This window comes from Selaginella moellendorffii, unplaced genomic scaffold (genome assembly GCF_000143415.4).
Source record: "Selaginella moellendorffii unplaced genomic scaffold, v1.0 SELMOscaffold_1, whole genome shotgun sequence".
Taxonomy (NCBI): Eukaryota; Viridiplantae; Streptophyta; class Lycopodiopsida; order Selaginellales; family Selaginellaceae; genus Selaginella; species Selaginella moellendorffii.
The window spans coordinates 4,269,469-4,283,721 of record NW_003314262.1 but is presented as its reverse complement, the minus strand read 5'-3'; the positions used below and the strand labels follow the sequence as shown (position 1 = coordinate 4,283,721).

Here is a 14,253-nt window from a genome sequence, read left to right as displayed (position 1 = left end):
GATCAAGTGTTGTTATACCAAGGGATGTTAAAAATCTGGAGGTTTAGTGTGCTTCACTGCTTGTGCTTGTGGGGACTATAGGCGAACCTTAAGTCTAATTGGGAAAGAATTTGGGAATCCATGGACGGATGGGTAATGCTCTATTGTTCATGTAGTGAGTAGTTGAAACCAAGTAAAACCAAGTAAGAGGTAGTACAATAGGTAGGAACCTTGGCGAAGGAACTTAACTAAGGCCAAAGTCATGGTAGTCGGATAGATAAGGTAAGCTAGCAAATTGAAAAGGAAAATTTTGTGGTTTACAATTTGGTATTAAAGCCTTTTCCTCAGTTTTAGTGAAGGATAAAAGTGGATTGTTGAGAGATGGCTAAGGCAGGGCATAACAAAATTAAGGTGGAGATGGAGCCTCCAATCAAACAAGAAGCTATGGATGAGGAATCCTTGCACAAAGAAGACTTCAGTGAAGAATCTTCCAAACAGAAGTTTAGTGGAGAGGTTCGATTGTCCAAGGCTTGATTGGACGTTCTAGAAGGACAATTGGCACAAATCAATGCCCTACTAAAGACCCTCGTACACAAACTAAAACATGACGAGAAGTGAAAGAAAAAGCAAAAAACTATATATGCTAATAGCATAAAAGGTGTGGACTTTTTAATGGGGACTGAGGCAAAACTGAACAAAGTTAAAAAAAATTAAAGTGGAATCAATCCCCCAAACAATTCCCAAGTACAAACCAAAGCCCCCACCAGTCTTCAAGGGAGTGAACAACTATAAGGTGGTAGAGGATTAGTTTTACAATATAAAGGATTATTTCCGAGTGTTGCGGTTACCGAACTCGGAGAAAGTCTTATGTGCAAAACTATACTTAGGAGATAATACTAAATCTTAGTGGAAAACAACAGAGGCCAACGAAAGACCGGTGGCCACTTGGGAAATGATAAAGGCAAGGATCTGTGCAACCTATGTTCTACCAAATGCTATTTTGCACTTAAAGGATGAGCTAAGTAGACTGAAGCAAGTGGGAACCATTCAAGAATATATGAATGCGCTCATGGCGAAGAGGATCTTTGTCACGAACATGGATGTATGCAATGCCTTCATATCAAGCTTGCAAATCTAGGCTTGAGGTGAAGTGATGCCCAACCAACTATAATGAAGCATTAAATGTAACTATCAAAGTGTGCCAGTGCTCCTATAACCTAACCCTAAAAAATAGAATAGCCAAACTAAGAAAGACATATGGCAAAGGGAAATTTAAAAAAAGTTTCTTTAAGAATGAGTCCTCAAAGTTTCGGAAAGTGTTAGTTTGCAAAGTTCTTCACATTTTTCAAAAGTACCATGAATCTCCTAGCTTGGTTGACCACTTGAGTGCCAAACCAATCATCTTGTTCACAAGGACAAATAAGGTGAAGTGTGTGGTATTGTCTCTCCCTCAGGAACCTTGTACCATGTGTATGGCTATTAACATTAGTTTGTGATCCAAGATCATGGTGTTACAATCAAAGCTGCAGACCATGCTATCAAGAGAAATGTTGTTTGGACTGACAAGCACCACATTTGTCTCATTGTTGTGCTTGACCACATCCTTGAAAGTTACGTCCACGTTTTGCTGCTTCCAAGTCAAGTAATTTCGAAACCAGTGACACAGGATCCTGTGATCCTGAGAGGCACTGTGACACAAAGAGATTATATAAGCATAACTCAAGTCATATGATTCATGAGCTTACCGTAAGTAACGAGCTTCCACTGGGAGTTTCCACCATGGGTGGATGTCACCACTGGGACCCGTCTTTAAAGCTGGAGTGTGGCTCAAGAATACGGATGAATTCCCAGTCATTGTGATGGAGACTTGATCATCCGAGCTTGCGGATACAGACCAGAGGAGAGGATTGTCCTCAACTACCGGATCATAGTCTCCAACAGTTGCCTTGAAGATTTCATTTAGAGCAATGAAGTGTGAGGAAAGCATGCAGTAATTTATACCTTGACAATTCAAATTTTAATTTATTACACAAGAATATTTTTTAAGAACGCTAATACAGAATATTTTTTAGTTAACCGTCTTCCCTTTTTGCCAACCTAAACACATTCGTTTTGTTGGGAAGTATATGAATTGATTACAAAAACTGGTGACATTGATCATACTGCAGCTGATTAAACATTTAGAAGTGTAATTATTCATATGAACATTCATGCATAGATCTAGCATCTTCTCATCTCATTTATGAACATAAAAGTCCCAGCTAAACATTGTTCACCACTGGATTGAATTTCCAGGTCTGCTGCTCAACATATCCTGGGCGAAGAACGAGAGGATGATACCACGCACTGTTCTGGTACTGATCGTCGTTCTGCAGAGACCACTGCAAGTTCGTTCCATCCAGATTGATGGCCACGTAGTCCGTGTTTGAAGCCTGGAATCGGTCCTCAGACCACACAAAACCGTAGTCGAGAGGATCAAATTGAGTCAAGAGCACCTGCCATGAAAAAGGTATCTTTCGTTTAGCTTGCAAAGTCCTTCAAAAGTTTTAGGACTTACCTTGTCTCCTGAGTGCTAGACCAGTCTTGTTTATTAGGATAAACGAGGTAAAGTACGTGGTATTGTCTCGGCCACCAGCAGGAACCTTGAACCATGCCTATTACAATAATACGAATGAGATCCAAGATGATAGTATCAGACAAAGTCACAAACCATGCCGTTGAGAGAAATGTTGTTTGGACTAACAGCCACCACGTTTATCTAGTCGTTGTGCTTGATTGCATCCTTGAAAGTTACGTCCACATTTTGCTGCTTCCAAGTCAAGTAATTCCCAAACCAGTGACACAGAATCCTGTACACTTGAGAAGGCACTGTGCAGCACAACGAGAAAATCAAAAGGAATTGACCACAAGTCTAGAGGATTACCATAAGCAACGATCTTCCACCTAGAGTTTTCACCCTGGGCAGATGTCACCACTGGCACCCCGTCTTTAAAGCTGGACCTCGACGACGAAATGTGGCTCAAAAACACGGACGAATTCCCAGTCTCTGTGACGAAGACTTGATCGTCCGAGCTTCAGAGGAGAGAATTGTTCTCAACTGCCGGATCATAATCTCCAACAGTAAGCTGGATAGAGAAAAATTCAAGTGTGAGACAAACTTGTAGTGATTTATATACCTTGGCAATGCTCCGGGAAGTTGAGGATGACTGGGAGCGAAGAGCTTTCTTGGAGCCGTGGTTTATAAACACCAACGCGGAGAGGTCACTGTTATCCTCGCCCAGGAACTGCCATGACTCATCCCTGTACCAGAGCTGCACAAGAGATCAAAACCAAGATGCTAGATCTGGATTGATACAGATTGATACTTGGAAGGGATTGAGCGCATCCTTGAACTTGAGAACAATCTGGGTGCCTTGCTGAGTAATGCAGTAGCCAGGATAAGCAGTGGACTCGATGGTGTAGAGCTTTGGAACTGCTGTGAGAGGTTCCATTCTTAAGATCTAGAGTAACTCTGAGATCTAGGCCCATTTTATACCACCACAACCTCGTGGAGCGCCTTATCCGATGGGATTCATCGGATAAGGAGGCAACTAGGATCGAACTAGTAACCTATCGGACTGCAGGCGATTGGCTAGGTTTACAGAGAATGCGAGGGAGGAGGGAGCGAGAAATGGCGTAGAAGAAGCCGGCAGCGATTGCGGCGCTGGCGTCCCTGATCTGCGAAGGTGAGGCAAGATCTTGCCGCGATTGTTGGATGTGAATTGATCGGTCTTTCTTGCTCTTCATTGCTCTGGAAGTAACACTTTGAGGTTGCAGCATCGGAAACTTCCCGATGGCTGGATGGACTACGCTGCGAAACGAATAGCACAACTGTAAGCTAAGCTTCACGTTGATGGAAGTTTTTTATATCGTTGTGCAGGGGTGCAGCTAACTGTTCCAAGAACATATACTATCGCCAAAGCCATTGTTTTGGCCGCGCCAGTTTGAGACAGGTGGGAAACTTGGAAGACGGAGTTTGGAAAGGACATAGATGCTCGCGATATTGTCATCTGAGACAATGAGGCACCAGTGACCACGGTAATCATCTAAAGCCTTCATCTTACTGAGAGCTCACAAAAGTTTATTTATTTATTTATTTTACATTTCACAGAAATACACAAAGGATGTTGCCATGAAACGGAGTTTTCGGTTGATGCTCGTGGAGTCGTAAGAAACCTGCTTGAGGTTGCAAAGGGATCTGGTACGTAGTAAATTCTAGACTCGGTGGATATGTATGGTTTTATGGTCTATATGGAATGATAGTCGATAGTCATAATGTTTTTATGTTTTCTTAAATCTTCGATCCTTGCAGACACTGGAATTGAACGAAAGCTCATGGCTTCCATCGGAAAAGGAAACAAATGGGGACTGCTCAGCTTCTTTTTCCCGTGAAAAGTCTTGTTATTTGCAAGAAGAAAAGTGGTAAGCGTGTCCCTCAGTATACAACATGGCTGATAGTCAATTCCCTGCCACCACTGGATTGAATTTCCATGCCTGCTGCTGAACAAATCCTTGGTTTGCAGATGCCGGGCGAAGCACGAGAGGATGATACCACGCACTGTTCTGGTACTGATTGTTGTCCTGCAGAGACCACTGCAAGTTTGTTCCATCCAGATTGATCGCGAGATAGTCCGTTTTTGAAGCCTGGAATCGGTTCTCAGACCACACGAAACCGTAGTCGAGAGGATCATATTGAGTCAAGAGCACCTGCCATGATCATCCAATTCGTTTAGTTTGCGAACTTCTTCAAGTTTTCAACAGTGTGCACTAGCTACCTTGTCTCCCGGCTTGGTTGACCCCTTGAGAGCAAGACCAGTCACCTTGTTTATGAGAACGAACGAGGTGAAGTACGTGGTATCATCTCTTCCTCCAGCGGGAACCTTGTACCATGTCTATATGTAATCAAATAGAATGAGATAAGATTACAAAGAACGACGAAAGTACAGACCATGCCGTCGAGAGGAACGTTGTTTGGACTAATAGCCACCACATTTGTCTCGTCATTGTGCTTGATTGCATTCTTGAAAGTTACGTCCACATTTTGCTGCTTCCAAGTCAAGTATTGCTCATACCAGTCGCATATAATCCTGTACTCTTGAGAAGGCTCTGTGTAGCATCATCATATGAACCACAACCGAGAAGAACAAATCATATGCTTACCGTAAGCGACGAGCTTCCAGTGGGAGTTTCCATCGCTGTTGGATGTCACCACTGGCACCCCATCCTTGAAGCTAGCACTTGAGGAAGTGTGGCTCAGATAAGATGACTTGTTTCCAGTCATGGTGATCAAGACTTGATTTTCGTGGCTCCCGGAAATACGCCACAGGAGATGATCGTCTTGGACTGCCGGATCATAGTCTCCAATAGTAGCCTTTTGCCATCAAAATTCCATATGATCAGAAACAGTGTATAGTATGAATACTATTTTCTGTTTACCTTGCTTCGAGACGTTGAGTGTGCCTGGGACCGGAGAGCTTTCTTAGAGCCGTGGTTTACAAACACGAACGCGGAGCTGTCCCTGAATTCCTGGTTCAGCAAGTTCCATGACTCATCCCTGTACCACAGCTGCACAAGAGTTTCCCATGATGATCGACAACCGGCAAAGTTTTCAAAGATTTTTACCTGGAAGGGGTTGAGCGCGTCCTTGGACCTGAGAACAATCTGGGTGCCTTGCTGAGTAATGCAATAGCCAGGATAAGCAGCAGACTCGATGGTGTAGAACTTTGGAGCTGCTGTGAGAGCCATGTCTCTGAACTCTTAAGAAAAGACTAAAGCTTTTAGAAGCCAAAGGGATGAGTGTGAAGTTATAGAGCTCTTTGAACGTATGCCAATTTATATAGTGGCAAGCTTCTCTTGCATTATCCCATGTGTTTCACACTGTCTTCCACTTCCTTACGCTTCTTACACTGACTTTGTGCCTGCCATATCCCATGTGTTTTTTTTGCCTTGTAGCGTTAGTTGAAAGGTTGAGTTATAAGCTTATCCATGGTGTAATAAAAAATGTTTTAAAATAATTTATAATGAATATATTAGTGATATAATATATAACAAATATTGTGAGGGCCAAATGTACGGCTATGATGCCGTATACTAATATTAGCGTAGTGGGATTTTGATAGCCGTCGGATTGGTTTCAATCCAGACCACTTGTTTCTATATATAAACTAGGGTTTTTGGGCTAATTGATATGCACATTTCTATATTCCCTTTCCATATTCCAAGCACTCACATTGGTGGAGATAAGGGGCACTTTTGATTATCCCTGAGGAATGCTTGGATTTGGGATTTTAGTTTAGATCTAGCTTTTTTCATTTTCTTTCTTTTGTTCTTTCCTTTTAGGATTTTGGTTTAGATCTAACTTTTTGCATTGTCTAGATCTATCATTTCCTTCTAGCTTTTTGTTATTTCTCTTCTTTTTTTCTTTCTTTTTCATTCGTCTTCATGGCAGATCAACAATCTCCTCCTTTGACTCTGGAGCAGCAGTTGGTACAATTGCTTGATGCTATGTGCTTGCAATTGAATAACCAAACTCAATTGATGGCGGTGTTCACGGCATGTGGTACAACTCCTTCTACTCTTGGTGCCAATCCTTGCGTTTGGCCGGAGTTCTTTCGCGGGAATCCTGGGGATGATGTGTACAATTGGTTCGATCACTTCACGGTGATTGCCACATATCATTCTTGGGATGATGCTTGACATTTGTGTGAGTTTCCCACGTGTCTTCAAGGGACGGCATTGTAGTGGTACAATGGTTTGAGTGCAACCACTCGTGGGGATTGGAGTGTTCTCCCGAACGTCTTCAAACGCGCTTTCAGAAATGCCAATGACTGTGATGATGCCTTCCAACAATTGCATCATTTCGCCAAGGGCCATCTGAGTCAGTGATGCAATTTGGCATTTGTTTCCGAAGTCTTTTGCTTCGTGCAGAGCCAAATATGTCGGAGCGGATCAAGCTAAGAATGTTGTGGCCAGCACTTCGTTAAGATCTTGTCGAACTTGTGCATGCACTTGCTCCCGCCACCCTTGACGATGCTCTTCACTTGGCACAACGTTATAAGATGTCACCTCTTCCACTTCTCGCTGCACGTCCTTCAGCTCCACTTCCTATAAGTGATGGTCCTGTTCCAATGGAGGTTGATGCTGCTGCTGCTCGAGTCCAAGGACAAGGGCGAGGACGTGGTCGTGGCCTTGATGTTCGCTGCTGGGCATGTGATGAAGTTGGTCATACTTATCGGCGTTGTCGGCGTTTTCCGGATTGGCGACCTCCATTTCCTGGGTGGAGACCTTGGCGTCAGCAACGTCCCGTTGGTGTTGCTGCAGTGGACGGTTTGGACACCGAGATACATCCGGGAAACGAGGAGTCGCACGAGTAACGGAGGGACCTTGCGTGAATAAGTCAGTGACCCCTCCTTTCTTTCAGGAGTATCATCAAGGGGTTCACTCGGCACCGGTTCATTTAGTGTTTACTTTCCAAGCTCGTTTTTATAACAAAAGGTCTCCTATTATTCTCTCCATGTTAGTTGATACAGGTTCGAGTTTATCTTTTATTGCTCGACCTATTGCCACACGTTGCCGTCTACACTTGCGTCATGTGGCGAAACCAGTTTTCATTCTTTATGGCAAAGGCCATACACATGCATGTGCACGGGATGAGGGGTTGTGCGTGTGGGTGATCTCGAGCTTGAGTTGCAGTCATTGCGGGTGGTGCCAAGTCAAGCTTTTGACCTCATTCTTGGTATGGATTAGTTGCAATGCAATCATGCTAAGTGTGATTTTGAAGCTTCTCCCCCTTGTCTCATATTTCCTTATGTTTCATCCATTCCTCTCACTTCTATACCTCTTCGTCCCTCTACTTCTACCTCTGCTTCCATTACTTTTGTTTCCCCACTATTTCCTCCTGTGTTTCCATCTTATTCTGCTCTTCCCTTTTCCGATCCCTCCGACGATCTTTGTGTTGCAGCGGTGGACCGGTTGATGAAGGAGTATTTTGATCTCTTTGAATTTGACCTATCGTCTGGGGCCAAGATTACCACACATCATCTAATTCTAACCAAGGATGCTCATCTAATCAAGGTTCTCGTTTGTCGTCGGTCACCCAAGGAGATCAAGATTTTACGTGCAAATGTCAAAGAGATGTTGGAGAAGGGTGTTATTTGGAAGTTGTGGAGTCCTTGGGCATGTGAATGTCATCTTGTGACGAAGCCTGATGGGAGTATTCGTTTTTGTATCGACTATCGTCTGTTAAACGAAGTGACGATCCCAGATGTGTATCCTCTTCCTCACACTGCAAATCTCTTGGATCGTCTAGGGCGAAGTTGTTGGTTCACCAAGCTAGACCTTGCTTCTGGGTACTAGCATGTACCGATGGCCGAAGAAGATATTCCTAAGACTGCATTTCGTACACCATTTGGTTTGTACGAGTTCTTGGTGATGCCGTTTGGTTTAAACAATGCTCCAGCAACTTTCCAACGGATGATGGACGAGGTTCTTTGCGATATGCCAGAGGTGACTGTTGACTTCATTGATGATGTCTTGATCCACTCGAAGGGAATGTGGGAGGAACACGTTCGTGATGTTTGTAAAGTGTTAGATCGGCTACGCGATGTTGGTTTAAAGCTGAAGCGGACGAAGTGCGTGTTTGGGTCCAAGGATACAACTTATCTTGGATACCGTATTTCTCGTGAGAGTTTGCAAGTTGATCTTGACAAACTTGTGGCTGTTCTGAAGTTCCCTACTCCGAGGTGTGTGAATGATGTGCAGTGCTTCTTGGGCAAGGTGCAGTATCTCGGTCGTTTTGTGGATCATCTTTCTGATTGCACTGCACTGTTGCGAGCGTTGTTGAAGTCGTCAACATCATCTTTCATCTGGTCTCCAGATTGTGAGCGGGCGTTCAAGGATCTCAAAGAGCTATTGATGACTCCTTCGGTTTTGGCATATCCTAACTACACTTGACCTTTTATTTTGCACGTGGATGCTTCTGACATTGGTCTTGGAGGTGTGTTGATGCAAAAGAGCTCGAGTGTGCCTGGTCAGCGCCATCCCATTGCATATATAAGCCGTACATTACAACCAGCGGAAATGAATTACTCCACGACAGAGAATGAGTGTTTAGCAGCAGTTTGGGGTTTCGAGAAACTTCATGCATATCTACATGGTTTTTGGACGTTACTTGAAGGTGATCATGCTGCTGTTACTTCATTATTGAAGCAAAAAAACTTGGTTGGTCATACTGCTCGATGGGCTTTGAAGCTTCAAATATATGATTTTGATGTTGTTCATCGCCCAGGGAGTTCTTTGGCTGATGCTGATGCCCTTTCTCGGGCTCCTCTTCCTTCTCCATTCTTTTCTCATGTTTCTGACGAGCCTGTTATTCCAGCCTCTATGGATTTTCTAGATGAGGATTCTATGCCATCGGCGGTTGCTTATGAGACACAAAATCCCTAGGCCCCAAAGTGGAGCCGGAAGGGCGCCACATGGTAGTGGCCGAAGCGAGAGCCAAACGAGCGTAACACGTTTGGACCAGAAGCTCCGACTTGAAAAGTCAAGAGCGGGAGTGGAACTCCCAACAAAGTGCTCGAGGAACGAGCACGAAGCGAGCAAAAGGCAAGGCTCCAAAAAGGGACCCAAAAGGACCAACACATGACACGTGGGAGTGTCCGAGATGGACTCGAGTTGGAGTCCGAAGTGGAGTCCGAGATGGACCCGAGTTGGAGTCCGAAGTGGAGTCCGAGATGGACCCGAGTTGGAGTCCGAAGTGGAGTCCGAGGTGGACCCGAGATGGACCCGAGTTGGAGTCCGAAGTGGAGTCCGAGATGGAGTCCGAGGTGGACCCGAGATGGACCCGAGTTGGAGTCTGAAGTGGAGTCCGAGATGGACCCGAGATGGAGTCCGAGATGGAGTCCGAGATGGAGTCCGAGGTGGACCCGAGATGGACCCGAAATGGAGTCCGAGATGGAGTCCGAGATGGACCCGAGATGGACCCGAGATGGAGTCCGAGATGGAGTCCGAGATGGAGTCCGAAGTCGAGACCGAGACCGGGACCGAGACCGGGACCGAGACCGGGACCGAGACCGAGACCGAGACCGAGATCGGGACCGAGACCGAGACCGAGGCCGAGGCCGAGACCAAGCCCGAGCCCGAGTCCGAGTCCGAATCCGAGTCCGAGTCCGAGTCCGAGTCCGAGTCCGAGTCCGGAGCCTGAGAGGGTGAAAGCCCAAAGCGTTCGTCTCCCAGACCCTGGGGGGTTTGGTGAGCCCCAAAAGTATAGTAGGGGGAGGACTGCAGTGGAGCCAGTTTGGCCAGGAAAGGCCAGTTTGGCCCAGGAAGGCCAGACCCAGTGTTGGGTGATGAGCTGCCCACTGGGAAGTCCAAGACTAGAGTGAACACAGACCGACAAGCGGGGTAGCTTGGTGAAGTGTTCAAGGGCCGGCTCTAGTTCCCCCGGGAGATCGACTGGCCGATGCTCCCAGTCCAAGTGTGGGTGGCACTACCTACTTGGATACCTAGTGTGGCTCAATGGAACCCGCTCTAAGCCCATGGCTAGAGCACCCAAGGGCAGAAGGCGAGGAGAGTACCTAGGTGGCTCGCGTAAGGCCACGGTGTTCCGAAATGTTGTCCCAAAGGCCCAGACTGTGGAAAGGAAGAGGAGCAGTCCTCTGGGGTAGTGACCAAGGACACAGTCGTGTGGTGAGGAAGTCCCAGAGGACCGTGGGACTTAGTGGTCGGGCCTGTGGGTCTCGGTCCAGTGGCAGTGTTGGCAAACACGGCCAGGGGCAGAAAGGGACTTAGTGGGGACTGACAGAGGGATATTGGGGAAGGCTATTCCCCTTGTCGGTGGGCATCCTAAGGATGCTAAGGAGTGGATCTGAGATGACCACTCACGGATGGTTTGCCTAGTCTTGGGGAGCCAAGACTGTGATGCAAGGGGTATTGGACTACCAGTGTGGCAAAGGTGATTGGGCATGGCCTTAGCGTAACAGGCTGCTATGTCGGTGGTACCTTTGAGTGTCGGTCATGGGATCGGACACGTGGAGCACTTGGACCAAGTGCAAATGTTGAGTGGCATGGATGCCATTCTCAGGGCTAGCAAGTCCCAAGTCCTGGATTGGACTTATGGAGGTTGTGAATGAGACTCCTCCAAGTGGTCGGAGGTGTGGTTAAGTAACTAAAGTAGAATGGAAAATTTAGTCGCTTACATTGCTGTACTTGACGTTCAGTGTCCACAAGGTGCAGAGCAAAATCTACCTTCTCTTGGTGAGGTTAACGAGGCTCAAAAGCTTGAGCCGTGGATTTGAAGGCTTCGAGATGGGTTTGAGAATCCTGCATCACTTGCTGATGACTTGCCTTTCCGGCATTTACATTCTCAATATTGCCTCAAAGACAGCCTTCTTTATTTTATAGGGACGGATCCTGATAATCATTTACGGCTGGTGGTGCTTTCTATCTTTATTCCGCGGTTTCTCCATGCCTACCATGATTCTCCTATTCTAGATGGGCATATGGGACATCGTCATGTAATTGAGAAGCTACGCAGGTCTTTCTATTGGCCGGAGATGCGACGTGATATTATTCGGTATGTGCGTAACTGTATTTGGTGCCAAGCTCGTAATACTCCCCCTCGGGCTGCAGAAGGACAGTTGGAGTCAATTACAGTTTCCCGTGCGTTTGAGTTGGTGGCATTTGATCTTATGGGACCTTTTCCATGGTTGAGTGCTGGCAATGAGTATGTTATTATTACTTCTAACTACTTGACTCATTGGGTGGAAGTTGGTGCTTTTGCTAGTGCCTTTGTAACTGCTATTGGATACTTCCTCCTCAGTCGAGTGGTGTTCCAGCATTTTTGTCTAGAGCGGATTCTTTCGGATAATGGTCCCGCATTTATGACTGATGCATTTCTGTAAGCCACAAGTTTTTCTTTTCCAATTTGCCAGCTTACCTCGTCTATCCAACAAACTCTGCCTTGGCTTGTGCTAAGTTCCCTCGCCAAGGTTCCCGCCTATGGTACCAGCTCCTACTTGGTCCTACTTGGTTTCAGCTACTTACTGCACGAGCAACGGAGTGTTAGCCATCCATCTACGGATTCCCAAATCTCTCCCAATCCCCCTCCCCGGGTTAGACTGGACTTAAGGTTCGGCTACACTCCCCGCAGGCACAAACAGCCAAGCACACCAAGCCTCCAGATTCCTAACACCCCTTGGTACCACAAGACTTGATCATGGGACCCTCTAAATCCCAAGTCTTGGGTGCAGCACTTGCTTCGGGACGTCGGGGCAAAACACCGTGGCCTCACGGCTCGGTATGGGTACCTCTACCCCCCCTCTTCCATCCCGAAGGGAAGGCCCAAGCCCCCGGAAGGGCGAGGACCAATGAGCCACAAGGTACTCAAGTGGGGCACCACTCCACCTGAGCCGGGAGCACCGCAGTCGGTTTCCCTTTCGGGAGTGGGAGCTGCTCTTGAGCACTTCCTTGGATGGCCCCTCCGGCACCAGCCAAGTCCATGCTCACTCCCACCCAAGGCCCCTCGGTCCCAGTCTTAACCTCAAGTCGGTTTGGAAGCCCAACTGGAGAGTCCCTTCAAAACTGGTTCCTGGACCTCACTATCCCTACTATACTTTTGGAACCCCCTGCAGCCCCCCCCCCTGGGAGACACACGCTTTGGGCTTTCACCCCTTGACCCGTATTAGTATTTGGACTTAGTCTCTGGCTCGATCTCGGACCCGATTTCAGATCCGACTTCGGATTCGGTCTCGGACTCGATCTCGGACTCGATCTCGGACCCGACCTCGGACCCGACCTCGGACTCGACCTCGGACTCGGTCTCGGACCCGATTTCGGATCTCGGACTCCGTCTCGAACTCGGTCTCGAACTCGGACTCGAACTCGGTCCCCGAGTCGGTCTTGGACTCGATTCCGGACTCTATCTCAAACTCGGTCCTAGAGTCGGTCTTGGACTCGATCCTCGACTTGGTCCCATCCGATGAACTCTTTGTCATTTTGGTCAAGCTTTTGGGGATCCTTTAGCCTACGACATCTCGGGGAGTCGGTTCCTTACAATTTCATGTTTTGACGTCTCGGCTGGGGATATGCCACACTTTCACGAGTGCTTATCATCCACAATCAGATGATCTGGTGGAATGGCTCGTTCAGACATTTAAGAGGATGATTGCGAAGTATGTGAACTTTTAGCATTCGGATTGGGATGGTTATTTGCCATCTCTTCGATATGCATATATCACAGGGGTGTAGAGTTCTGTTGGTGTTTCACCATATAAACTTTTATATGGTCATGATCCAATATTACCAACGAAGCTAGGTTTACCTTCGTGATTGCCACGAGTTGCAGATGCTAGGTCGTGGGATCAGTATTTGATGACCATTCTTCCACTTGTCCGAGCGGAGTCTGCCGAACACTTAGGCCGTGTACACGTGGGACAACAACGGCAGTACAACTCCCATCATCGTCCACCTACGGAGTACAAAGTGGATGATTTAGTGTTAGTCCGTTTTCCCCATCTTACGATATGTGGTTTATCTAAGGGGCTCCTTGCACAGTGGAAAGAACCGTATCGAGTGTTGCGGCAAGTTGGACCACAAGTTTATGAGGTTCGGCATAATGTCCAGCAAGCCGATCCTTCAGAGATTGTGCATGTGCAGCGGTTGAAACGCTTCATACAAAGGGATCAGGAGCAATTAATACCACCTACAGATCTGCCGATACCTCCTCCTGACATTCCTCCAGATCCTAGCCCATCTACAAGAGAACCCTGATAGTCTTCCATTATTCCGAGAGGAGGAGATGATGTGAGGGCCAAGTGTATAGCTACGATACTGTATATTAATATTAGTGTAGTGGGATTTTGGTAGCTATCGGATTTGTTTCAATCCGGACAACTTGCTCTTGTATATAAGCTTGAGTTTTTGGGCTAATTGATATACACATTTCTGTATTCCCTTTCCATATTCCAAGCACTCATAATATTAAATTTATTTATTGATAAGGGTAAAGTCATAAAAAGATGAAAATTAGTAATAATAATAAATGTAAGTTAAAAAATACATATAAAAACTTCAAAATCATTATTTTATCGCTGACAGATTTGTCTTGTTAGAAGAAATTATTTGGCGAAGGAGGCAACCAGGATTGAACTGGTGACCTATCGGACTGCAGCCGATTGCTCTACCGCTGAGCTATACCTCCATTAACATGTTAATTAACTGAGTCTGCTTTAATCTGAC

General features: G+C 46.3%; 2 protein-coding genes, 1 long non-coding RNA gene and 1 other non-coding gene across 7 annotated transcripts in view; 1 reads left to right on the top strand and 3 right to left on the bottom strand.

Annotated features, from left to right (window-relative positions):
• LOC112350127 overlaps window positions 1–14,253 on the top strand; it is a 65,796-nt gene that overhangs the window by 42,848 nt on the left and 8,695 nt on the right. Inside the window, exons 5-9 of one of the 3 annotated variants that reach the window (XR_002993659.1) lie at window positions 3,796–3,851; window positions 3,899–4,056; window positions 4,130–4,219; window positions 4,331–4,440; window positions 4,542–4,657. This is a non-coding gene — a long non-coding RNA (uncharacterized LOC112350127). Of the gene's footprint in view, window positions 1–3,795; window positions 3,852–3,898; window positions 4,057–4,129; window positions 4,220–4,330; window positions 4,441–4,541; window positions 4,658–14,253 lie in introns of those variants that run through there. The other 2 variants (XR_002993657.1, XR_002993658.1) reach the window with 2 other exon arrangements.
• On the bottom strand, window positions 2,140–5,821 carry LOC9630718. 2 transcript variants are annotated; one of them, XM_002961595.2, is made up of 7 exons: window positions 5,641–5,821; window positions 5,455–5,583; window positions 5,179–5,389; window positions 4,967–5,124; window positions 4,794–4,910; window positions 4,492–4,725; window positions 2,140–2,255 (listed from the first exon to the last, which is right to left on the bottom strand). In XM_002961595.2, the coding sequence occupies exons 1-7, from the start codon at window positions 5,761–5,763 to the stop codon at window positions 2,241–2,243; spliced, it is 987 nt and encodes a 328-aa protein (XP_002961641.2). In that variant the 5' UTR covers window positions 5,764–5,821; the 3' UTR covers window positions 2,140–2,240. The 2 variants fall into 2 exon arrangements, with proteins under 2 accessions (XP_002961641.2, XP_024541506.1); XM_024685738.1 differs by lacking the exons at window positions 4,492–4,725; window positions 4,794–4,910 and adding an exon at window positions 2,537–2,633 and having other exon boundaries at window positions 2,140–2,474.
• LOC9658228 lies at window positions 2,735–3,704 on the bottom strand. Its single transcript, XM_024685792.1, has 4 exons — window positions 3,345–3,704; window positions 3,156–3,290; window positions 2,903–3,104; window positions 2,735–2,847 (listed from the first exon to the last, which is right to left on the bottom strand). Exons 1-3 carry the CDS (start codon window positions 3,468–3,470, stop codon window positions 3,054–3,056), a joined length of 312 nt encoding a protein of 103 aa, XP_024541560.1. The 5' UTR covers window positions 3,471–3,704; the 3' UTR covers window positions 2,735–2,847; window positions 2,903–3,053.
• TRNAC-GCA lies at window positions 14,144–14,215 on the bottom strand. Its single transcript has one exon. It is a non-coding gene; the product is annotated as a tRNA-Cys (tRNA).

Bases quoted from the DNA above. Each gene is read 5' to 3' on its own strand.
- LOC9658228 (XM_024685792.1), bottom strand. From the start codon at position 3,470: ATGGAACCTCTCACAGCAGTTCCAAAGCTCTACACCATCGAGTCCACT. The intron at 3,291-3,344 runs GTATCAATCTGT...TCTCTTGTGCAG, and splicing joins ATGCGCTCAATCCCTTCCAA to CTCTGGTACAGGGATGAGTC. The intron at 3,105-3,155 runs GTATATAAATCA...TTCTCTATCCAG, and splicing joins CTTCCCGGAGCATTGCCAAG to CTTACTGTTGGAGATTATGA.
- LOC9630718 (XM_002961595.2), bottom strand. From the start codon at position 5,763: ATGGCTCTCACAGCAGCTCCAAAGTTCTACACCATCGAGTCTGCTGCT. The intron at 5,584-5,640 runs GTAAAAATCTTT...ACTCTTGTGCAG, and splicing joins ACGCGCTCAACCCCTTCCAG to CTGTGGTACAGGGATGAGTC. The intron at 4,911-4,966 runs GTCTGTACTTTC...GATTACATATAG, and splicing joins ACGTTCCTCTCGACGGCATG to ACATGGTACAAGGTTCCCGC.